The 25,419-nt window shown below is 49.3% G+C and overlaps 1 protein-coding gene and 1 long non-coding RNA gene across 2 annotated transcripts; both read right to left on the bottom strand.

The window, feature by feature from the left end:
* Nucleotides 1–400: 400 nt before the first annotated feature.
* LOC138840939 (uncharacterized) lies at nucleotides 401–3,480 on the bottom strand. Its single transcript, XR_011376274.1, has 2 exons — nucleotides 3,099–3,480; nucleotides 401–1,244 (listed from the first exon to the last, which is right to left on the bottom strand). It is a non-coding gene; the product is annotated as an uncharacterized lncRNA (long non-coding RNA).
* Nucleotides 3,481–4,080: 600 nt separating this feature from the next.
* LOC138840907 (MORN repeat-containing protein 3-like) lies at nucleotides 4,081–14,052 on the bottom strand. The gene is made up of 5 exons (XM_070041306.1): nucleotides 13,601–14,052; nucleotides 11,049–11,206; nucleotides 8,142–8,301; nucleotides 7,035–7,219; nucleotides 4,081–6,866 (listed from the first exon to the last, which is right to left on the bottom strand). Exons 1-5 carry the CDS (start codon nucleotides 13,743–13,745, stop codon nucleotides 6,792–6,794), a joined length of 723 nt encoding a protein of 240 aa, XP_069897407.1. The 5' UTR covers nucleotides 13,746–14,052; the 3' UTR covers nucleotides 4,081–6,791.
* Between the last annotated feature and the right edge of the window lie 11,367 nt (nucleotides 14,053–25,419).

Consider the following 25,419-nt stretch of genomic DNA (forward strand, 5'->3'; position numbering starts at 1 on the left):
AGGTGGCTCAGTGGTAGAGTGCTTGCCTTGCATGCATGAGGCCCTGGGTTCAATTCCTCAGCACCACATAAGCAAAAAGAAAAAAGCCAGAAGTGGCGCTGTGGCTCAAGTGGTAGAGCGCTAGCCTTGAGCTGAAGAGCTGAGGGACAGCGCCCAGGCCCAGAGTTCAGGCCCCACGACCAAACCCCCCCCCAAAAAAAAAAAAAAAAAAAGAGTCTCAAGGACTTTCCTGCCTGGGCTGGCTTGGAACCATGATTCTCAGGTCTCAGCTTCCTTTGTAGCTAGGATTACAGGCATGACCCACCAGTGTCTAGGCTTTAAGTTTTCATATTTTTAAGGCTTTGTGTGCTAGGGCTTTGTCGCTACCGCCTCGGCCGGTAATGACGACGCGACACCGGACTCTTCTCTCCGCAGTTTATTCAGGACCTTTTAGTAATCTTCTGACCCCAACCCCGGGGAGAATTCCCCACAGCCTTAAATACCCGCTGGGTAGCCAACCCTGATACGCCACGTGGCAACCGCCAATAGGTTCAGGTGCACAGAAGCAAGCCAGATTCTTTGCCTTAGCCATATCAGGAGTTGTTTACCACGAGAGCACTCGCCATCGGGAAGGCGGAGGGCGGAAGCCGGCGCCATCTTCCAGGTGCGGCCTCTCGCAGCTCTCTACAGTTCCCCCTTTTTTGTTTAAAGAACACAGATGAGAACAGAGGTCTGATCCCTGTTGTGCAATTGCAAGGACTGCATACAAGCCTTCTCCCAGAGGGCGCCTTCTCTAGGGATGACTCAGCCTGTCCATTGATTCGTTTTTCACAAGGACGGGAAAAGGCGAATCGAACCCGTGTGCAATCAAACATGCTCTCCTCGAGGGCAAAACTCATGCCTCTCGACTGCAGTACTTTGGCTTTGCAATCTGTGCTCATTGTTTTAGGGTGGCAAGCCACGCTTAGGGGGACTGACCTGCTCCAATGACTGTAAAGGCTTGGATAACCATGGCTGCACTGCGACGCTGAGAACCTCTAATTTGGCAAATGCACCACAGACATACCAAGGAGGCTAACACCAGGAGGCCTGTCAGGGCTCCCAAACCCGCCCCCTCTGTAAGATGATTCATAGCAGCGGAGATCCATGAAGATAACCCCTCCGCCAATCTGGCATCCACTCAGGTCGAGTTCACCATGACGATGGCAACCGTGAGCTGTTCCATCAGGCTGTCGAACTCCCCAGTTCAATTACCTAAAAGATAACTAAACAACTGTTTAGACAAATTTGCAGCGTTTTTTAAATAGGTTTTTTCCTGGGCCTGAACTCTGGGCCTGGGCGCTGTCCCTCAGCTCTTCAGCTCAAGGCTAGCACTCTACCACTTGAGTCACAGCGTCACTTCCGGCTTTTTTCATTTCTTTTTGCTTATGTGGTGCTGAGGAATCGAACCCAGGGCCTTGAGCATGCAAGGCAAGCGCTCTACCACTGAGCCACCTTCCCAGCCCTCATTCTTCTGGGTTAATTGCACCACAGCAGCAGCTAATCCAGCATTAGTTAGTGGTCCGCCCAGCTCTCTGCAAACTTTCATCCATGCTTCTAGTCCCCTGTTCTTATATGGGGTTATGGCGGCTCTGCATTCCTTAGTGCACTGCTCGTAAACAAGCTGTTTAATTAATGGCATGGCTGCGTCTGGGTCACCAAAAATTCTGCCAGCGGCCTCAACCATACGAGCAACAAAGTCCGAAAACGGCTCCATAGAGCCCTGCAGGATTTTGGTGAGATTGCCACTCACCTCGCCTTTATTTGGTAAGGCCTTCCATGCCTTTATGCCAATTTTATTGATTTGTTCATAAACTTGGACCGGGTAGCCTATCTGCTGATTGGCAAATCTCCCCTGTCCAAGCAGCATATCTCTGTCCCAAGCTGGGTTCCCCGCAGCCTGATTGGCTGCAGCCTCTTCACTAGCAAATTCAATCAAAAAGGCCTTCCAATCTAAATACTGACCTGGGCTCAAACAAGCTCGTGCGAGCCCACTCCAATCACCGGGTGTCATGCAATGTCTGTTTAGGGCCTCCACCTGGGCTACAGTAAAGGAGGCTGTGATTCCATATGTCCGCACAGACTCAGCTAAAGATTTTATCACCTTAAAATCTAAGGGTTCATGATACCGCTGTCCCTGTGGATCCTGAAATATTGGACAGGCTAGATGTAACTCGGTTCTGACCGCTTTCCACACTCCTGGGCTGAAAGAACAGCCGGGGCTGCCACTTCCAGCGTCCTCCGCATAGAGCGGAGGGGCCGAAGGTGTGGGGCGGTGCACGGAGGGCGTGCATTCGTCTTTATCTGGGTCCTCTCTCTCCTTCCATTTCCTCCTCTTTCTTATCTTTGTTTTTTCTATTTGTTCTATGATTGATTGTAATTCCTCTGAGTCTGTAGACTCAGAGGTCTCTAGTTCGGCAAAATCAGGGTATAACCCCCCCCTGCTCTCCTCCTTTTCGCTGTCTGCCCTTTCCGATCTTTCTTCCTGCAGCATTTCTAAGGTGGCCTGACCATTGTCTACCGCCTCACTGCAACGCTGGTCCTCGAGACAGCCTCTTATCAGTTTCCATATTGGTCTCACTCCGCTCTTAAGCGTTCCTTGTTCAGAGGCAAAATCTAGGTCCCTCCCTAGTTTCTCCCAAGAGGCCACCGTGAGGCTTCCAGAGACAGCGAACCATGGGGCAACGGTGTCACATTCATTCAAAAATCTCTCTAAAGTACTCTTTTTTATTTTTAACTTTTTTGAGTGCAGTAGCTCATTGAGAGCCAAAAAAATTGGGTGCGAAAAAGAAGCGCCCATGTTTCAAACATTTAAAGCTGGTAAACAAGCTTTTACTTTCACTTTTGGCTACTCTACTGACTAGCCCCGGGTTCTCACTCTCTCTTTATCTACCGAGAAGAGCAAAAATCCCCCCGCTCTTGTGGCGGATTCCCCTTTTACTTGGGAACTTACTCCCCGCTCTTGTGGCGGATTCCCCTTTTACCTGGGGACTTATCCCCGCTCTTGTGGCGGATTCCCCTTTTACCTGGGGACTTATCCCCGCTCTTGTGGCGGATTCCCCTTTTACCTGGGAACTTACCGGTGCACCACCCTGACCACAGAGAGTTCTGAGTCCTCGTTGGGGTTGTGGCTGAGTCCCCGTACGGGCCACCACGTGTCGCTACCGCCTCGGCCGGTAATGACGACGCGACACCGGACTCTTCTCTCCGCAGTTTATTCAGGACCTTTTAGTAATCTTCTGACCCCAACCCCGGGGAGAATTCCCCACAGCCTTAAATACCCGCTGGGTAGCCAACCCTGATACGCCACGTGGCAACCGCCAATAGGTTCAGGTGCACAGAAGCAAGCCAGATTCTTTGCCTTAGCCATATCAGGAGTTGTTTACCACGAGAGCACTCGCCATCGGGAAGGCGGAGGGCGGAAGCCGGCGCCATCTTCCAGGTGCGGCCTCTCGCAGCTCTCTACAGGGCTTGAACCCAAGGCCTCAAGCATACTAGGCAGGCATCCTATTGTAGCTGTAGGGTTGGGGTTTTTTGTTTTTATTTTTGCTGGTCCGGGGACTTGAACTCAACTGGGCACTGTCCCTGAGCTGCTTATATACTTTTCTTCCTAGGCTGACTTCAAACTATGATCCTCAGATCCCGGCCTCCTGAGTAGCTAGAATTACAGGTAAAAGCCAACAGCAGTCTAGTGGTTTTTTACAAAGTCCCCAGATGTAGCTGGAATTATTTCTGGGCTATGACACTATATAGTTTTAGATTTTCTCTCCTCGGCTTGCCTGGACACAGTCAACAGCCTGGCTTGTAGAACATAGATACCGAAGCATCCCTTGCTCCTGCCCCACCCCAGCATGTGGGGAGTCTGATTCAAGTTGGTTGGGGTGTGTCTGGAATCTATTTCTAATGAGCATCCCACGTGCTCACGTCTCAGCTGCTAAGACAAACCCTAGTTAAAGACATATCTGGGGACTGGGGTAAAGTTCAGTGGTAGAGTGCCTGCTCGGCACCTTCATGCGGCCTTGGGTTCTGTCCCCAGCATTCAAATAATGGGCTAAACAAAAAAAAAGTGCAGTCCTCTTTAATTTCAGCTTTCTATGTTGAATACAGAAGTTAATACATTCACATGGTTCCAAACACAACAAGGAAGGGCTGTTCTCCCCCGTTTCCAGGTCCCCAAGTTGGCCATTATTACCAGTTTATCGTCCCCATTTAGTGACATTTTATACATAAGCCCACCTTCTCCCTCCACACACTTCTCCAAAACTAAGTGGTAGCCCTGCATGCTCACTCTTCTATACCTTAAGAACAGATAGATTCAAGTTCAGCCATGGTGTCAGCCTAGAGACTTATGGCGCTCCCTGGGCCTCAGTTTCCTCTACAATGCCATAATAGGAAGACCCTTAGTGGGTTATGGGGGCATCATGGGAGAGGAGACAGATGAAGCTGCCAACTGGGCTAGTACAGAGTAAGCACCCAGCAACTGGAAATCCTGCCAGTGGCCTGGCCACTTCCTAGTGACAGGTATAGATGGCACCATGCACTGAGCCAGGCCACCATATTTGGTTTAGGGAGCAGAGAGAACCTCACTATACCGTCAGTGAGCCTTGTAGAGCCTTTTCTATGCACCAGGCTTTACAAGAAACAGGATCCCATGCTTTCCCTGCCATCGCTTAACCTTGAGTGAATAGCTCCTTTGTGGCATTTTTACATTTTAGCATTTTTAGCAGTATTCTTGCTCTACCGCCACTAAATACCCACTGCAGCCATGACCAACTGGGACAACCAAAGGTGTCTCCAGACATTACCAAATGTCCCTTGGGCACACACACACACACACACACACACACACACACACACACACACACACACACACAATCACACCTGGTTTAAAACTACTGCTTAATTTCATCCATTACATTAACCAACCACGATAACCAGAAGCCCTGAGGTAATTCATATTACAAGAGCGGATGCCTAGAGAACATAATGCCACCAAGGTTCCCAGCAACACAGATCTGGGATTCACACCCGAGAAAGTTAGCTCCACAGTTTACACTCCTACTGATAGGCAAGCATTCCTCTTACCTCACAGGAAAGCCAAGGAGATCATCATTCTGCAAAACTCTTCACAGTACCTGAATTCACAACCTTGACACATTCTATTGTATTTGGTAACAGCATACCTGTGGAGTCCCCTCTGTCCCATTTTACAGATGGAAAACTGAGACCACTTGCTTAGGGCTTCACTGTAAATCAAGAGTTCTCACCAGGTGCTGGCTCACACTACTTGGGAGGCTGAGATCTGAGGATCTATGGTTCAAAACCAGCCAGGTGCTGGTGACTCACAGCTATAATCCTAGTTACACTGGAGGCTGCTATCTGAAGATCTCAAAGCCAGACCAGGCAAGAAAGTCTGTGAGACTCTTATCTCCAATCAACCACCAGAAAACAAAAAATGAATCTGTGGCTCAAAGTGATAGATTGCTAACCTCGAGCAAAAAAAGCCCAGGGACAGTGCACAGGCCCTGAGTTCAAGCCCCACGACAAACCAAACCAAAACAACAACAAACAAACAAAACAGCTCTGGCAGGAAAGTCCATGAAAGACTTTTCCCCAATTAATCACAAAAAGCTGAAGTGGAGCTAATGGCTCAAGTGGTAGAGCTGTAGCCTGGAGCAAAAAAGCTCCAGGATAGCACCCAGGCCCTGAGTACAAAACCCCAGTACCCACTCGCGCGAGCACATGCACATGCACGCGTGCTCACACACACACGTGCACGCGCGCGCACACACACACACACACACACAGGAGTTATCAGCCCCTAGGGAGCTTTATGAAAACCCAAGCCTCACCCCAGACAAACAGATGGACATGGAATTGAGCACCTGCAAATTTGAGAGCATCCATAGAATTCCAAGGTTTTGAGCTGAGAAGGTGGGTCTAGCTTAAATCTTGGCCAATGAGATGCAGATTTGATCTGTTCTTGGCTAGCTCAGAGATTAGAGACCTGGAGCCATCTACTCTGCCCTGCCTGTGTCCTGGAAAACCCAGGTAGCTTCTACCTGCCATCTTTCTGAGCCAACCTACCCTGCTCAGCATGGGCCCTGGGTTCAGGCCGCCAGGCTGCTGCTTTATTCTTATGAGCTACGTCCAGTACAGGTCTTAGGATGAAGAGGTCTCCCCTCCCCTCCCCCACAAGACTAGCCCAGGAGAGACGCACCTCACTAGCAAAGAATGACTTAGTACTAGGACAAGTGAGGTACCATCTGAGGATGCCAAGGGTGTGCCCAGAGCTGCCCCACCAGTCTGAGCAGTTGGGTGACAAGGGCTTGAGGTTTCTCCTTCGCCTTGGCGCGCTCTGCAGGGGGTGAGGATGATGGTAGAGTGGACAACACCGAAGATACTGGATCTCTGCCCTTCCCCCAGTGCCTCATGCCCACCTCAGGAGGAGCTATGGCTGCACTCTCTCCACTGGACAGTTGTGCCAATGGAGGCCTAGGACCCACTGCCTCGCTCAGGGCATTATGGGAGAGCAGACCACCTGACTCCACCTACTGCCTACCCTGGGAGGCACATGGGCAAATCTGGTGTGCACTGGTCTTCGGGGGACATCGATTTCAAGAGGAAGAACTAAGAAGGATCAGCTGGATCACAGGAGACAAGCCCTTTCTGGTCTTGCCCCCACAAGACTTTGGGGATCTATGTTGTTCCAAGTTCCAGAGCTACCTCAGCCTCATCAGAGGTGGCAAGTGTGCCCACCTCCTCACCAGGCATCATTGTTCTTCCTCTGTCTTCTTAAACGTAGCCAAGGCTTCCTCCAACACACCGTCAGGATCTAGGAGTTTGATCTGGAGGGAAGTGGCAGGGCTTGGTTTGGGGAGCAGGAAGACTGCTCTCTTGAAGGGGATAGCCTCCCTACAAACAGAACCTCCTCCCTTCCCTGGCGGGGTGGAAAGGGGGGGTGCTGGTTCTTTCTTCCTGGGGGTATGGCTTCAGGGCCCTGGGAAGCCGCCCACCTCAGGAATGGGGAACTGGGTGGGCTCAGGAGCCTCTTCCCGGCCAAAGTCGATCATGGTGCCACACTTAGCCACATCATCCACCCAGAAGCCTTCGAACAGCTGGCCATGATCCAGGTGAAAGAAACGCCCAGGCCCATTCTTCATGCCTCTCTCCCAGAAGCCCTCGAAGCGGTTCCCATTCTCTGAGGAAAAGATAGGGACATAGGTGCTGGGCACACCAAACCAGCCGGGACTGACATGCTGGGCATCTACCAGGTCTCCTTTGTGTGCTAGCTGGTGAGATGGTCCTTGCTTGTCAGGCCTGTCCTTGTCAGTCTCCACTGGAAACATAAACCTCATCCAATCTCCCCATCACCCCAGAAGCCAAGTTTTTTTCTTTTCTTTTCATGGGGCTTGAACTCCTGGGGCCTGGGTGCTGCGCCTGATCTTATTGCTCAAGGTTAGCACTCTACTTCTTTGAACCAAAGACCACTTCTGGTGTCTGGTTTTCCGGTGGTTCATTGGAGATAAATCTCACAGGGACTTTTCTGCCTGAGCTGGCTTTGAACAGCGATCCTCAGATCTCAGCCTCCTGAGTAGCTAGGGCTTGAGCCACCAGCGCCCTGCTTGATTAGAGCTTTTTTTGTTTTGTTTTGTTTTTGTGGGTCGTGGGGCTTGAACTCTGGGCCTGGGCGCTGTCCCTCAGCTCTTCAGCTCAAGGCGAGCGCTCTACCACTTGAGCTACAGCGCCACTTCCGGTTTTCTGGTGGTTTATTGGAGATAGGAGTCTCACGGTCTCTCCTGCCTGGGCTGGCTTTGAACCTCGATCCTCAGATCTCAGCTTCCTGAGTAGCTAGGATTACAGGCGTGAGCCACCAGCGCCCGGCGAGTAGAGCATTTTTACTGCTCATGGAGAATGGCTTTGCCGGGACGGGACGCGGTAATGAGTGTGCACCATAGCCATGCCTGCCAACAAGTGTGGTCTTGAGAGGCGTGGGGGAGATGGGGAGCAGGCTAATAGAGGACCTGGGATGGGCGGAGCAATCAGGGATCGAGGGCGTGGTCTGCAGAATGGGGCGGGACAACTCCGTGTGGGCGTGGCCTTCTGGTGGGCGGGGCACTTACTGTGTCGCAGCATGCCCTCCCCTTCGTGCTTGTCCTTGCTCCACTGGCCCTCGTAGATGTCGCCGTTGCCATAGTACATGCGGCCCCACCCGCTGCGCTGGTTGTCACACCACTCACCCTCATAGTACTCATTGGGGCCAAAAAACTGAATTCCATAGCCCTGAAAAGCACGAAGGCGCCCTGTTCACGGCCTCCTGCACCCCCAGGAGGGCCGATCTCCCCAGGCCCCGCCCCACTCCACCCCCAACCCCCAACCCCAGCCTCCTGAGCCTCCGCCCTCCCGAAGACCGGCACCACGTCCTGAGTGATCCCATCCATCTGCTACAGCCCCCATCGGTTCCCCTTCCCCTCAGGTCCCCTCCTCTCACGCCTGCTCCCATGCACTCACCAGAGAGCAGCCAGGGGTGTGTGTGTGTGTGTGTGTGTGTGTGTGTGTGTGTGTGTGTGTGTGTGTGTGTGTGTGTGTGTGTGTGTGTGTGTGTGTGTGTGTGTGTGTGTGTGTGTGTGTGTGTGACTCAGGTCATCTATGTTTGCTGAGCAACTTGCTCTACCACTTGAGCCATGCCCCCAACCCTTTTTGACTTTAGTTATTTTTCCTACAGAATCTGCATTTCTGCCAGAGGCTAGCCACAGACTGGGATCCTTCCCTCTATACTTCCAAGTCATAGGGATTACAGGCATTGATGATACCTGGCTCTGAAGGCTCTTTTGTTGTTGTTGGTGGTGGTCCTGGATCTTGAACTCTGGGCCTGGGCCCCGTCCTTGAGCTCTTCAGCTCAAGGCTAGCACTCTACCACTTGAGCCACAGCACCACTTCCAGCTTTTTTCTTTTTGCTTATGTGGTGCTGAGGAATCGAACCCAGGGCCTCATGCATGCAAGGCAAGTGCTCTACCACTGAGCCACCTTCCCAGCCCCTCAGTAGGATCTTTAATGGCTCCAGTGGTCACATTTGCCTCTGACACACATCCAACTCTGATGTGACCCTGCTAAGGTCATGTTGTCTCTGAGCTCCCACACTGGGTGACCATCACCGGGAATCAGGGACTGATGGAGATCACACCTCTGGCAAGATCAGTTTAGGAGCCCTAATCTACTCCTCAATATCCTGACCCCCAACTGAGTCCCAAAGTCCCCACTACTTTCCTCCTTCCATCCTTCCCTCCCTCCAAACAGCATTTTGCTGTTCAGCTTTTTGATATCTCATTGCTATTTGCCACCAATCCTCCTTTTACTATTTCTCCCTAGCTAACTCCTAGGATATTTTGGGATCATTTCTTACAGGAAGTCAGCCCTATAATCTTTAGGCTGTCCTTAATGACATTACTTTGGATACCACGGGAAAACTACTATCGTAAAACCACATTATATTAGTGTGGGATCAATTTTCCACTGGCTGATAAATAATTTGGCAGCAAGAAACAAGAAATCTTGGGCTGGGAAGGTGGCTCGGTGGTAGAGCACTTGCCTTGCATGCCTGAGGCCCTGGGTTTGATTCCTCAGCACCACATAAGCAGAAAAAGCCGGAAGTGGTGCTGTGGCTCAAGTGGTAGAGCACTAGCCTTGAGCTGAAGAGCTGAGGGACAGTGCCTAGGCCCAGAGCTCAGGCCCCACGACTGGGCCCACAAAAATAAATAAATAAATAAATAAATAAAATAAGAAATCTTGGGCTCAGCTGCATGCCAGCTGTGTGACTCCAGGGCAAGTACTTCACCTCTCAGAGTTTGCTTTTATATCCATAAAATAGGATGGTAATGATGCTAAATTGTTGTAAAAGTTAATTCAAGTATCACATGCGCATTCTGGGTGCACAACAGAAACTGCTCAGAAGCAATACAGTTATTCTCAGTCTGGATGGACAAGGGTAAGGCTTCATCCAAGTTGGTAAGAGTAACTTGAGGGGATCTGTGCTTACCATAGGTGTTTGGGGGCTAGGACCTGCCTCTGGCTGGCTTCAGCTCTCTCCCTTCCTCTCGTTCTATTGGATGTGGCTGCTCCTGCTCTATCCATCCCAGTTTCTTACACTTCCTCCCTTTTTTGTTTACATTAGGGAGTTTTGTTTGTTTGTTTGTTTGTTTTTGGTCAGTCCTGGGGCTTTAAACCAGGGCCTGAGAACTGTTCCTGAGCTCCTTTTGCTCAAGGCTAAAGTTCTAAACTTGAAGCCACAGCTCTATTTCCAGTTTCTTGATGATTAACTGGAGATAAGAGTCTCATAGCCCTTCCTGCCCTGGCTGGCTTTGAACTGTAATCCTCAGATCTCAGACTCCTAAGAAGCTAGGATTACAGGCATGAGCCACCAGTTGCCTGTCAGGATTTTGGTTTTTAAATTTAAAAAAAATTTTTTTTTGGGGGACAGGGTCAGCTATATAGCCCAGGCTGGCCTGGAACTCACCCTTCTTGGCTTTCCCAGTGTTAGGATTATAGACTCTGCCAACCATGCCTGGCTACTTTCCCATTTTACCCAACAAAAGGTGGGGTGGGGATGGAGGGGTGGCGCTTCTGGGAAAGGAATGCCTAGGGAAAAGAAAGCCAGGAAATGAGGGAAGAGGGTGGAGGAGAACTCACTCCACAGCTTGCTGCCTTCTTGTGGCCATAGGTTACACGGGCTCCTCCCTGGGCCCCACTACTCTTGCTTCTTATTTCCTTGGTTTTGTTCTGAGAAGCCTTGACAATTCCTCCACTCTTCCTTTCCAACCTACCCCTGGGAGCTGGGCCTTCTAACACACATATGAATGTCTCCCTTACACACATATAACATGGATGTACATTCTCTCTGTCTCTGTCTCTGTCTCTGTCTCTCTCTCTCTCTGTTGGCTCCTTTTCTTGCTCGCTCCCTCCCTCCCTCCCTTCCTCCAGCAGAAACAGGCTGTCAACCCTGCCCCTGGAAGGGCATGCTGGGAAACACTCACCGATTTCTTACCACCTGTCCACCAACCACAGTAGACTCTCTTGTACTTTCCTGTCTCTGGATCTGGAAGGCTGAGGGTGCCGTAGCCATCTCTCTTCCCCAATTTCCAGTCCCCTTCGTAGATGGCTCCATTCTTCTTCCAGACCTGTGTTCCTTTCCCTGGTGACACACAGAGGTGGGCCAATACCTCAGACACAGTCACTTTAGGCTGGAGGCCAAGTTCCTGCCCAGGCCTCAGGGACCCCCTACAGGGGGTCTGAGTTCCATCTTTAGGTGCATTCCATAAAGAGCAATTTTCCAACCCACTGCCCTAAAGCCTGATACCAATTAGAAATCACCAAAAACACCACCCAGTAATCCTAACTACTCAGGAGGCTGAGATCTGAAAATTGCAATTTTTTTTTTTTTTGGTCGTGGGGCCTGAATTCTGGGCCTGGGCGCGCTCAGTTCTTTTTTTTTTTTGGGGGGGGGGTCGCGTTGGTCATGGGGCTTGAACTCTGGGCTTGGGCACTGTCCCTGCGCTCTTCAGCTCAAGGCCAGTGCTCTACCGCTTGAGCCACAGCGCTACTTCCAGTTTTCGAGTGGTTTATTGGAGTTAAGAGTCTCACGGACTTTCCTGCACAGGCTGGCTTTGAACCTTGATCCTCAAGTCTCAGCTCCTGAGTAGCTAGGATTACAGGCCTGAGCCACCGGCGCCCAGCTTCATGCCCCTCAGTTCTTTAACTCAAAGCTAGCACTCTTCCACTTGAACCATAGCACCACTTCTGGCTTTTTCTGCTTAGGGGTGCTGAGGAATCAAACCCAGGGCCTCATGCATATAAGGCAAGCACTCTACCACTGAGCTACCTTCCCAGCCCCTGAGGATTGCAATTGGAAGCCAGTCCTGGATAGAAAGTTTTAGAGACTTTCTAATTATCTCCAATTTTGAATTATCCAATTTTCTTAATTATCTCCAATTAAGCAACAACTACAAAAAAAAAGCCAGAAGTGTAGCTGTGGTTCAAGTAGTAGAGTTCTAGCCTTGAGCAACAAATCTCAGGGGAAGGCCTGAGTTTAAGTTCCAAGACCAACACACACACACACACACACACACACACGTGTGTATACATATATATATATATATATATATATATATATATACATATACATATACATATATGTATGTATAAATGTATGTAAATAGCTGGCGCCAGTGGCTCATGCCTGTAATCCTAGCTACTCAGGAGGCTGAGATCTGAGGATCGCGGTTCAAAGCCAGCCCAGGCAGGAAAGTTCAAGATACTTATCTCCAATTAACCACCAAAAAAAGAGAAGTAGAGCTGTGGCTCAGAGTGGTAGGGCTCAGAGTTGAGGGGAAAAGCTCAGAGACAGCGCCCAGGGCCTGAGTTCAAGCTCCACAACCCACAGAAAATAAGTCATTTCTTCTTCCCTATGGCAACACTGAGAAAGGCATCACCACTGCCTCCAGCATTTTTTTTTGCACGTCTGTAGAAAATGAATCTTGACCCTGGTTAGATAGGGGAGCATGTGACTGGGCTGGCTAGTCGGAGTCTTTCTTGGGAGACTGATAGATTGACTGACTGATTTGCAGTTCCAGGGAGGGGATCAAACTAGGGCCTCGAATGTATGTTCCAGACAAGCACTCTAGCACTGAGCTATAACCCCAGCTCTTGGATTTTTTTTTTTTTTTTTTTTTTTTTTTTTGTCGGTCGTGGGGCTTGAACTCTGGGCCTGGGCGCTGTCCCTCAGCTCTTCAGCTCAAGGCGAGCACTCTACCACTTGAGCTACAGCGCCACTTCCAGTTTTCTGGTGGTTTATTGGAGATAGGAGTCTCACGGTCTCTCCTGCCCGGGCTGGCTTTGAACCGCGATCCTCAGATCTCAGCCTCCTGAGTAGCTAGGATTACAGGCGTGAGCCACCAGCGCCCGGCAGCTCTTGGATTTTTGTTGGGGCTTGAACTGTGGGCCTGGGTGCTGTCCCTCAGCAATTTAGCTCAAAATGAGCACTCTACCACGTTAGCCACAGAGCCATTTCCGGTTCTCTGGTAGCTAATTGGAGATAAGAGTCTCATGGACTTTCCTGCCTGGGCTGGCTCTGAACTGTGATCCCCAGATCTCAGCCTCCTGAGTAGATAGGATGACAGCCATGAGCCACAAGTGCCTGGCTTGGATTTTTAAAAAGTAGAGCCAGGCAGGGCTAGGAAGGTGGCTCAGTGGTAGAATGCTTGCCTTGCATGCATGAGGCCCTGGGTTCAATTCTTCAGCACCACATAAGCAGAAAAAAGCCAGAAGTGGTGCCGTGGCTCAAGGAGTAGAGCTCTAGTCTTGAGCTGAAGAGCTGAGGGACAGCGCCCAGGCCCAGAGTTCAAGACCCAGGACCAGCAAAAAAATAAAAATATAGAGCCAGGTGCTTGTGTACCATTTCTTGGGGGGGGGGGAGGGGGCATTTAAGCTTCCAATTAGCTCTGGGACCCTACTTCTCTGGCCTTGTCACTAATGGCTCCAGCCCCTCACTGGCTGCCTCCTGCTCCATCTGACCTCCAGCCCTGCTCACCATGTTTTTGGTTGTCCTTCCACTCGCCCACATAATAATCTCCATTCACAGCATACACCTTGTGCCGCGGTCCATTCCTAAGAGTCTTCTGGTCCCATTCCTTCCACAGTGGCTCTGACTTTTTTGGACATTTGGTGACTGGCATGTTGGCTGTTTCTGTGGGGCCAGAGGGTGCTGGCAGAAAGGTAAGAACATGAGGAGCTGAGTGTATCCCGTGGAATGCTGGGATCCTGTGGGCTTCATGGAGAGGTGGCTGGGTTCAAGTAGGGTGAGTCCTGTGGGTGAGTCATGCATGTTCTGAGTCCCTGTGCCAGATGATCAGCCCTGGGTGGGAATACTTTTGTGCTGAACTGATGATGATGATGACCCTGACCTGGCCCTATCCTTGCCTGTTCCTGGGGCCTCTGTGCCAGGGGTCTGATGGCACAATTGCTTAGGAACCCAGGGAAACCAGAAGGAACCCAGGGTTTATGATGGCATTGGGGAGAAGCTGGTTCCATGGGTTTCATGTTGGCTGTCTAGAATGAATAATAAATCTAGGGGCTGGCTCCAAGTCTGGAAGAGCTCAGGGAGAAGGACTGGGGGTTGAGTGGGGGCGTGGCCCTGTCTGTCTAAGGGCTGCCTAGTGCTGTGGCCCGCTTTGGCCTACCTCACCTGTCTAGTGATAAAGCTTTGGGGGTGGGGGGTATTGTAGCTAGTGAGAGACCCTACCTTTTTTTTTTTTTTTTTTTTGATCCTGGGGCTTGAACTCTAGGTCTGGGCACTGTCCTTGACCTTTTTCCTCAAAGCTAGTACTCTACCACCTTGAGCCACATCTCCATTTCTGGTTTTCTGGTGGTTCATTGGAGAAAAGAGTCTCATGGACTTTCTTGCAGGGCTTGCTTCGAACCACAATCCTCTGATCTCAGCCTCTTGAGTAGCTAGGATTACAGGTATGAGCCAACAGCGCCCAGCTTGAGCCCACCAACTAAAGAGACTGCCTCAAGGGTGATTAGCAGTCCTGGTTCTCCAGGACTGACTGCAGGGTTTCCTAGGACCTCAGATGCTCAATGCGAAACTGAAGCAGTCCGGGAAGACTGTGACTGTTAGTCATGCTTCTTCCTGTCCCTGGTTTGGTTTCTCCACTGGATCTGGCTTTCCTGCCTGTGGAATTGCAGAGGCATGCAGGGTGATTCAGGATTTCCCCCCAGTGTCTGCATTCATCGACCCCTAGACCTCCTGTGCACACCTTCATGTCCATCTGTGTGTCTTCATGGAGTGACAATAGTCCTCTCCAAATCCTGGGTATCCTGTTCCCCCTACCCTCTACTCAATAATAATAAATATAACTTTTAGCTAGGCACCAGTGGCTCATGCCTGTAATCCTAGCTACTCATGAGGTAGAGATCTGAGGATCATGGTTCAAAGCCAGCCCTGGGAGAAAAGTCTGTAAGACTTTTTTTTTTGGGCCAGGTCGTGGGGCCTGAACTCTGGGCCTGGACTCTGTTCCTCAGCTCTTCAGCTCAAGGCTAGCGCTCTACCACTTGAGGCACAGGGCCACTTCTGGCTTTTTCTTTTTGCTTATGTGGTGCTGAGGAATCGAACCCAGGGTCTTATGCATGCAAGGCTAGCGCTCTACCACTGAGCCACCTTCCCAGCCCCTGTAAGACTCTTATCTCTAATTAACCACCAGAAAACCGAAAATGGCGCTGTGGCTCAAGTGATAGAATGCTAGTCTTGAGCTGAAGAGCTGAGGGACAGTGCTCAGGCCCAGAATTCAAGGCTCACCACTGACAAAAGTAAACTAAACAATAAAACATTTATTTATTGTTGATTTTTCTTTTTTTGTCGGTCGTGGGCCTGAACTCTGGGCCTGGACACTGTCCCTCAGCTCTTCAGCTCAAAGCTAGTGCTCTACCACTTGAGCTACAGCGCCATTTCCAGCCTTTTCTGTTTTATGTGGTGCTGAGGAATCAAACCCAAGGCCTCATGCATGCAAAGCAAGCACTCTACCACTGAGCCACCTTCCCAGCCCCTGTTTTATTTTTTATTTTTTATTTTTATTGTCAGTGGTGAAGCTTGAACTCATGGGCTAGGCCTTGTCCCTGAGCACTTTTGCCAAAAGAGGAGCTATGGCTCAAGTGGTAGAGTGCCATCCTTGAGGAAAAGAAGATCAGGGTCAGTGCCCAGGCCCTGAGTTCAAGCCCCAGAACTGGAAATAAATGAACGAATGAATAAATTTGCAGTCTCTGTTCAGGTCAGTAACTCAGTGACTTAGCATCTGCAAAGTCCCAGCGTCATTTTAAAAAAGTTACCAGGGCCCAGGACCGACCAAAAAAAAAAAAAAAAAAGTTATCAGTCTGAATTCTCTTAACAATTCCACTTTGGCCAGTCCTGGCTGCTTGAACTCAGGGCCTGGGCACTGTCCCTGAGCTTCTTTTTGCTTTACCACTGGCGCACCACTTCCAGCTTTCTCTGTTCGTGTGATGCTGAGGAATAGAACCCAGGGCCTACATGCATGTGAGGCGAGCACTCTACCACCGAGTCACCTTCCCAGCCCCGAGACTGCAAACTTTCTATGATGTCACCGCTGCTCCTAGGTTCTATCCGCGAGGAGGTTGCATCACTAGTCTAGATACAAGAACAAAAAACAAGCAAACACAACAAAACCCCACCAAAGACAGGCGATGCTGCCCGGCAGTCTAAACAAGGAGGAGCACGGTGTCAGGGTGCGGTCGGCTCCCGGCTCCCGGCTCCCGCGTGCCCGCGCTCACCTCTAGTCGCCTGGCGCTCAGACCGACGTTCACAGGCGCCGCGTCCCGCCCGGCCGGGGTCGCTATGGCAACGCGCCGCCACCGCCCCGCCAGCCCGCGGCGCCCGCCCCTTCCTGCGCAGAGCCCCTGGCGGGAAATTTCCCGGAGGAGCCTTGACACCTGGGCGCTGAGGTCTGGTAGGGGTCTCCGCCCTCGGGGGGCGCGCGAGCCGAGGAATTCTGCCCCCCGTGTCCTCCAGGGCTCCTGGGCAGCTCCTCTCCCCCCTCACCATTGCACAATTCAGGTAATACCTTTCTCTTTGGACCATGTCACCCCTTCCTTTGCTCTCTCTCAGTTCCCCCCCACCTTCCAGTTCTTTGCTGGCTAATTAGAGATACAAGTCTCACGGACTTCAAACCAGGATCCTCAGCTCTCAGCCTCCTGTGTAGTTAGGATTACAAGCATGAGCCACTGGCCTCTAGACTGCTCCCCACATTGATCACATCAGGTATGATGAATTCGTGTCCACCCCCCATCTTCATGTGTCCGTCACCTTTCTCGATCTGCGGTCGACTTTCTCATGCTCACTGTGGAGAATGAGTCACCCTTTATGTCACTGGAGTTCCCGACTCTCACAGGAGTCTGCCCTCTCTAGGCTCTGAAGTCCTCCTCTGGCCAATCCACCCCTGCTGTTGACATTGGTTTTCCCAGGATATTTTCCTCTTCCCCTCAGGCACCTGGCCAGCAGCCTCAGTCAGCCTTTACCCTGGTACAGACTGTCCCCTGGCCCGTGGCCCTGTCCAGAGTCACCCTGCCACCTGCTGAGTGGCATCTTGTGGTCTAGAACCCCATTCTCCCTAGGCCTAGCTGTGCTCCAACCCCAAACCCCAGTTCCTCACTGCAAGTAGCAATTTTCCAGGCCCTCATCAGATCCTGGCCCAAGAGAAACCAAGACAGAATGTAGGCAATGGCTTATCTGTTTATCTGCTGCTCATTGGCAGCTGGCAATGAGATACAAGCCTATGGCATTCTTCTCTCCCTAGGATCAGTCTTGTGAAATTTTTCACAAGCCTTTGAATAGGTGGCTTTGGCCTGGCTACTCCCCAGCACATCACCTTTGGGAGTTTGTGTGTGCTCCAAGTAATCTTCTAATAGTCATCTGGAGGATCGATCAGATTTTCATCCCTTTTCTCACCTTGGGTTGAAGGGAATTCCTCTGTGGGGTGACCAGGACTCCTCCACAGGCCTGCTTACAAATGGGGGGAGTGTGATCCTGTCCACATTTTCTGGCCCCAAACTTTGGCTCCACCTGGGCAAAGAATCCCAGCACTTTCTCCAATGCCTGCTGAGTTGTCCATCCATACAGGAATTCATCCACAGAGCACAGTCTAGAATAAATCCAGTGGTCTAGACTTATAATCATAGCTACTCAGGAGGGTGAGACCTGAGGATCCCAGTTTGAACCCAGCCTGGGCAGGGGAATCCTGTGACACTTGTATCTTCAATGAACCAGCAAAGAAAGCCGGGCGCCGGTGGCTCACGCCTGTAATCCTAGCTACTCAGGAGGCTGAGATCTGAGGATCGCGGTTCAAAGCCAGCCCGGGCAGGAGAGACCGTGAGACTCCTATCTCCAATAAACCACTAGAAAAAACCGGAAGTGGCGCTGTAGCTCAAGTGGTAGAGCGCTCGCCTTGAGCTGAAGAGCTGAGGGACAAGCGCCCAGGCCCAGAGTTCAAGCCCCACAACCACCAAAAAAAAAAAAACCAATGAACCAGCAAAGAACCAGAAGTGAAGCTGTGACTCAATTGGTAGATTGGTAGAGATGCAGCCTTGAGGGGAGAAAATACAAAAAAAATTAGGGGATAGCATCCACGCTCTGAGTTTAAGCCCCAATACTGGCACAGAAAAATAAAGTAAAATTAAATGAAATTTAAAAACCAAGAATGGAGCCACCTGGAGCATAGCAGCCTGGGTCTCCATCTTCTAGAAGTGCCTAAAGAATCCACCTGTCTGAAACAACAAGTCTCCATTGCATACAATTGACAAAGGTGGACACAGCCCAAGTATCCATCATCAGATGAATGAGTGAACAAAACAGTCTCTGTGCTCAATGGGATATTATTTGGCAACAAAAAGGAATGAATTGTTGATACATGCATGTTTCAACATGGGTAAACTTTTTTTTTGGGGGGGTTGGGGCTTGAACTCAGGGCCTGGGCACTGTCGCTGAGCCTTTCTATGCTCAAGGCTAGTGCTCTATCACTTGAGGCCACTTCCAGTTTTTTTTCTGAGTAGTTTATGGGAGTTAAGAGTCTCACGGACTTTCCTGCCCAGGCTGGCTTCAAACTGTGATCCTCAGATCTCACTCTCTCAAGTAGCTAGAATTACAGGCTTGAGCTACTGGCACCCAGCAACATGCATAAAGTTTGAAACAAGCCAGACAAAAAGGCCACTAATCATATGATTCCACATATATGAAATGTCCAGAATAGGCAAATCCTTAAAAACAGAATAAATTAGTGGTTGACAGTAGGAGAGAAGAGTAATAACCAGGGAATGTATGGATGAGGGGGGTGATAAAAATTGCTCAGAATTGTGATGATGGTTGTATACGTCTGTGTGGCAACTTCGACTAAAAACCATTCAGTTGTAGACTTTCAATGATCCCAGTTTTTATGATGTGTGAATGGTATCCCAATAAAACAACTGTTAGTTTCCTGTGCAGAATGAGCGCCCTCTAGGCCTCCCCACGTGTCTAGATCACAGCCCAGGAGGTTTGATTTTGAGACATCTGTGGAAAATGAGAGAAACACCAAAAAGGGTAACTCAAAAGTTTTAACTTCTTTTCCCCTCCTTCTTTCTTGCTAGGGATGGAACCCAGAACCTTGAGAATGCCACATTGGCTCTCTGCCACCGAACAGGGAGGGAGACAGCTGGGGTTTAACCTTTGTTGAAATGCGAAAACAGAAAAAAATAGATCATTGGTATATAGCTTACAGAGTGAACATAACCTTCTTGTCAAAGCTGGGTCTAGAACTACCTCTTCCAGGAACAGTGTCACAAGTCTAAATTGGAGTCCCTGTACAGATGTGGGTCTCTTTCAAGGGACTTTGCAGGTTGTTTCTCTTTGTTCCTGATCCTTACTAGGGTGTCTGTCTCCCCCTGGGACTGCCCAGGTTCAGAACATTCCTGCCATGGTAAAAAGTTACAGAGCTGCTTTAAGAGATGAGTGCTGACCTCATCCCTTGTTTGGCAAATTTCTCCTTTGGCTCCTCTCTCTTTCCCACAACTTTTTTTTTTTTCTTCTTTCTTTCAAGTTGGTCAGCAAAGTACTCAGAACCAAATATGATGCTGGCAGAGGTATGCCAGTGAAGATTACAATGTTTGAAAAAATAGTTGTTAGACAAAGCAATAAAACTAATAAATCATTCCAAGGAAAAATGAGTGGCCTCACTAGCAATTAAAGAAATGATAGTTAAATGAACCCTGCTGTGCTATTACACACTGTCTAGACTGGGGAAAGGACGCGATGCTGGCTCCACTTTGGGCTAAGAGACACCTTTACGCACCTCGCCAGCCTTGCAATTACTAAGTCCTCCTGAAGAAACTTCTAGAGCTCCGCAGGAACTACAGAGCTATTTTCTAGCTAAAAAGTACTTCCTGGGGACTACTATATCTAGTCAGTATTAGCTGGCATGAGACACAGCAGTTAACATGTTACATGTTACATACTGACAGTCTGGATGAGGGTTTTAATCCCTCTTTTCAAAATCAGCAAACCATTAAGCTGAGTGACATCAAATACATCCATGTATCCATAGTAAAAGACCAAAGGGGTAGAGGAGCCAAACTATTTTTTTTTCTTGTTGAGAACAGTGGGTGTTTGAAGTCAGAGGCTTGAAGTGCTTAATTTTGTAAAAAAAAATAAAAATAAACATAAAATTCTAAATCCCAGAAATTGTAAAAGCAAAATTTTGAATAAAAATAAATTATAAATTAGAATTTATAACAAATTAAATCTTATAAATAATAAATTAAAACAGAAAATGTTATGAGCCAGGTGCTGGTGGCTCATGCTTGTAATCCTAACTACTGAGCAGGCTGAGATCTGAGGATCTTGGTTTGAAGCCAGCCTAGGAAAGAAAATTTGGAAGCCGCTTATCTCCAATGAACCACCCAAAAAGGCAGAAGTGGCACTGTGGCTGAAGTGGTAGAGTGCTAGCCTTGAGCAAAAAGCTCAGGGACAAGCGGGGCGCCGGTGGCTCATGCCTGTAATCCTACTCAGGAGGCTGAGATCTGAGGATCACGGTTCAAAGCCAGCCCGGGCAGGAAAGTCTGTGAGACTCTTATCTCCAATAAACCACTAGAAAACCGGAAGTGGCACTGTTGCTCAAGCGGTAGAGCGCTGGCCTTGAGCTGAAGAGCTGAGGAACAGCGCCCAGGCCCAGAGTTCAAGCCCCACAACCAACACCCCCCAAAAAACAAACAAACTCAGGGACAGCTCACAGTCCTTGAGTGTAAGTCCCAGGACTGGCACATGCACGCGCGCGCGCGCACACACACACACACACACACACAAATTTACAAATTTAAATCAATTTTATAATACTTCTTTTTGGTCGACTGTAGGGCTTGAACTCTGGGCCTGAGCGCTGTCCCTGAGCTTTTTTGCTTAAAGCTGGCGTCTCAACAAGGACTTTGCTGCCCAGGCTGGCTTTGAACCGCGATCCTCAGATCTCAGCTTCCTGGGTAGCTAGGATGATAGGCGTGAGCCACCAGCGCCCGGCTTCATGTTAAGTATTCTCATCACAATAAAGCAAAATAAACAAAAACGCAAGTAAAGAACAGGACTTTGGCCCTTTAAAAGGCAGAGGCGGGTGAAGAGGAAAAGGAGGCTGGCCACGAAACTGACGTCATACACAAACTCATTGAAGAGAGCATGCGCAAAACTGGTCTGGGAGTCGCCGCCACGTTCGTGCACTTAGTCACTTAGTGCGCGTGCGCCGCCAGAAGGCCCAGCGGCTCTCGGCTCCCTCCGCCCACCTATTTTAAGTGGGCGGAGACAGTCTCGTGAGTTCGGCCGCCCTATATTCTCCCGCGCAATTTACCAGCCTGGCCTCTTTGCACATGCGTCTTCGCCAGCACTAGGTGGGAGGCTGTAGACTGGCCGCGGCAGCTGCGCCTGCGCGTTGGGTGTCCCTGACGGAAGTGGGCGGGCTGCCCGGGCGGATGAAGAAAGCGCGGTAAAGCCGCGCGCGGGTGTGGCCGGCCGTGGGAGGAGGTGGTGTCCCCGCCCTGCTGCAGAATTACTACATCTAGAAGCGGGAAGGTCTGACTATGGAGCTGAGAACTATGTGTGGTTTAGTCCCCCCTCCTTGATCGCATAAATAGGTGTGAGAGATGACCTTTAGTGTGTGTGTACTGTGCTGAACGCTTCAGACTGAAGGAGCACGTCCAGGGTACGCGGGCCCGTGCAGTCTTGGAGGCAGGCCTGCGAGATCACATAGGGTGATCAGAGATCCTAGCTTCACATCTGGAAGAATGACATCAAAGAATATGGGAGATTGTGCCCTATAAACTTAATAGGTCTCCACTGGGGGAGGGGGGATTACCAGACAGGCACTTGCTATTCAGTGGATATTTACTGGGTGCCAGAAACCATGGGTCTACTTAACTAAATGGTTCCAGCCGTTTGAGATCATTGTTTCCGGAAATAAATGAAAAGGCAGAACCAGGCCTCAGAAAGGCGCTTTAGCAATTATACATTTTCAACCAGTTATACAACCAATTGAAACTCTACATCACATTATAATAACTTTTTTTTTTTTTTTCTGGTCATGAGGCTTGAACTCTGGGCCTGGCTGCTGTCCCTCAGCTCTTCAGCTGAAGGTGAGCACTCTACCACTTGAGCCACAGCACCACTTCCGGTTTTCTGGTGGTTAATTGGAGATAAGAGTCTCACAGACTTACCTGCCCAGGCTGGCTTTGAACCACGATCCTCAGATCTCAGCCTCCTGAGTAACTAGAGGGTTACAGGCCTGAGCCACCGGTGCCTGGTTTAGGATATATTCTTAAAAATTATTTGGGATGGGCTGGGAAGGTGGCTCAGTGGTAAAGCGCTTGCCTTGCATGCCTGAGGCCCTGGGTTCGATTCCTCAACACCACATAAGCAAAAAGAAAAAAGCCGAAAGTGGCGCTGTGGCTCAAGTGGTAGGGCACTAGCCTTGAGCTGAAGAGCTGAGGGACAATGCCCAGGCCCAGATTTCAGGCCCCACGACCGGACCCCCCCCAAAAAAATTATTTGGGATTAGATGACAATTTCTCAACAAAAAATTTACCTTGTTTTCTGAAATCAGGCAGCAGTGGTAACCGATAATATGGCTCTCCATCACTTAAGATGTTGGGACATTATGTACAAATTACTTACAAGAAAGTGCAATGATCCTAGGAACCACGCTAAAGAAGGATTTGCTAGAATAGATTTATTCCTATGTTCTAAACTATTAGCATATGTTGTGAAATAACTACCATATTTTTGCATACAACAATAAACCCTTCATAGCCCATTTACTTAAGAGCTAGATGTTCTGGGCTAACATTGGAGAGGGCTAGTTCCATTAACTCAAGTTTGCTTGTTCTGGGCTGGGAATGTGGCTCAGTGGTAGAGTGTTTCCTAGCATGTATGAAGCCCTGGGTTTGATTCCTCAGTACCACATAGATGGAAAAAAGCAGAAGTGGCTCTCTGGCTCAAGTGGTAGAGTGCTAGCCTTGAGCACAGACAGGCTCAAGGACGGAGTCTAGGCCCTGAGTTCAAGCCCCAAGACCGACACTGACAAAAAAAAGCTGGGCTGGAGGCATGGTAGAGTGTCAGCTGAGCAGGCATGAGACCCTGAATTCAAGCCCCAGTACCAGATTAAAAAGCAAGGAATTTGCCTTTTCTTGGGGGCAAATAGAAGTTTTGTGAAATTGTCAGCAGGTGGCGCAATTAAACAAGGTTTTAATTTTTAGCCCCAAAAGCCAATCAAAACAAAACCCAGCCAACACTTGACCTAGACATCATAAAGCACTTGCTGTGACTTTCACAGCTCTATATGCCAACTTTACAAAAGTGAAATACAGCTTAACTGTTAGACTTAGTTCTTCAGATGCATGGAACGAAAAAATCAACTGTTTGTTTTTTTGGGGGGAGTCCGATTGTGGGGCCTGAACTGTGGGCCTGGGCGCTGTCCCTCAGCTCTTCAGCTCAAGGCTAGCGCTCTACCACTTAAGCCACAGAGCCACTTCCGGTTTGGTTTTGTTTTGTTTTTGCTTATGTGGTGCTGAGGAATGGAACCCAGGGCCTCATACATGCAAGACAAGCGTTCTACCACTGAGCCACCTTCCCAGCCCATCAACTGGTGTTTTCTCTTTGCAATTTAATTATTGCTTCAAAATATCAGGTTTGGTTGGAACCAGACATAGGGCTTTCTATATCTGCAGGAGATGAGGAAAGCAAAGATTTGTTTTAAATACATCCAGCTTCCTTCCTTCTAAAAAAAACAATTATTTTTTTCAATTTGAAAACTTCCATTGTCGGGAATCATTCTAGATAAATGCTGTACCACTGAGCTAAATCCTCAGCTCTTGATTTATTTTTGCCAGTCCTGGGGCTTGAACTCATGGTCTGGACACTGTCCCGGAGCTTTCGTTCAAGGCTAGCACTCTACCACTTGAACTACAGTGTCATTTCTGGCCTTTTCTGTTATGTGGTACTGAGGAATTGAACCCAGGGCTTCATGTATGCTAGGCAAGCACTCTGCTCTTGATTTTTGAAGTCAGGGTCTCTAGGTTCTAGCTGGCCTCAAACTCCAGATCCTCCTGTCTCCCTCTCTTGAGTGCTGGAATTGCAGACATATACTAATACACATGGCATTGTAAGTATATAAATATTTATATCAGTTTTATTAAAAAACTAGACCAAGGGCTGGAAAGGTAGCTCAGTGGTAGAGTGCATGCCTTGCATGCACGAGGCTCTGGGTTCGATTCCTCAACACCACATAAGTAGAAAAAGTTGAAAGTGGCGCTGTGGCTCAAATGGTAGAGTGCTAGCCTTGAGCTGAAGAGCTGAGGAAAGCGCCCAGGCCCAGATTTCAGGCCCCACAATCGGACCCCCCCAAAAATCACACACAGACACACACACACACACACACAGACACACACACACTAGACCAAGCTGGAAAGAATCCAGTGGTCTCTTGGCTAGGTAATGGATAAATTCTGACACATTCATACAATGAAACTGTGCTGTGGGGAGAAAGAGAAAAAAACGATTCATCAATAACCCACAAAAGTATGGACTAAACTTGCATGCTTTATGCTGGCCAAGATGCAGTAACAGAGACAATATTTACCTTCTCATTCCACCAAACAACACAGCAAGTGGACAAAACAGCCAGGTGTCAGAAGCTCATGTGTGTAATCCTAACTACTCAGGAGGCTAAAATCTGAGGATCCCAGTTTGAAGCCATCATGGGCAAGAAAGTCCATTAGATTCTCTAATTAAGCACCAATGAGCTGTTAGTGGAGCTGTGGCTCAAGTCTAGAGTATTAGCTTAAGCAAGAAAGCTAAGGGTCCAGGGCCTAAGCTCCTAATACCAGCACCCCCCCTCCCCCCAAAAAAGGAAGGTGTGAATGTTAATGCTTGCCTATAATCCTAGCACACTGAGCCACCTCCGTAGCCCCTATGTGAATATTTATGAAAATCCACGAAACCGTACACCAAACAGTAAATTCTCAAAAGAGGCCATTAAGAACTTCCCACCTTGGGGCTGGGAAGGTGGTTAAGTGGTAGAGCGCTCGCCTTGCATGCATGAGGCCCTGGTTCGATTCCTCAGCACCACATAAGCAAAAAGAAAAAAGCCGGAAGTGGCGCTATGGCTCGTGGTAGAGTGCTAGCCTTGAGTTGAAGAGCTGAGGGATAGCACCCAGGCCCAGAGTTCAGGCCCCATGACTGGATCCCCCCCCCAAAAAAAAAAAAACTTCCCACCATCTTGCGCATGTAATTGTAACCCCTCTGTACAGTATTTTCACACACACACACAAAAAAGA

Source organism: Dipodomys merriami, unplaced genomic scaffold (genome assembly GCF_024711535.1).
Source record: "Dipodomys merriami isolate MVZ:Mamm:240054 unplaced genomic scaffold, mDipMer1.0.p SCAF_307, whole genome shotgun sequence".
NCBI classification, from domain to species: Eukaryota; Metazoa; Chordata; class Mammalia; order Rodentia; family Heteromyidae; genus Dipodomys; species Dipodomys merriami.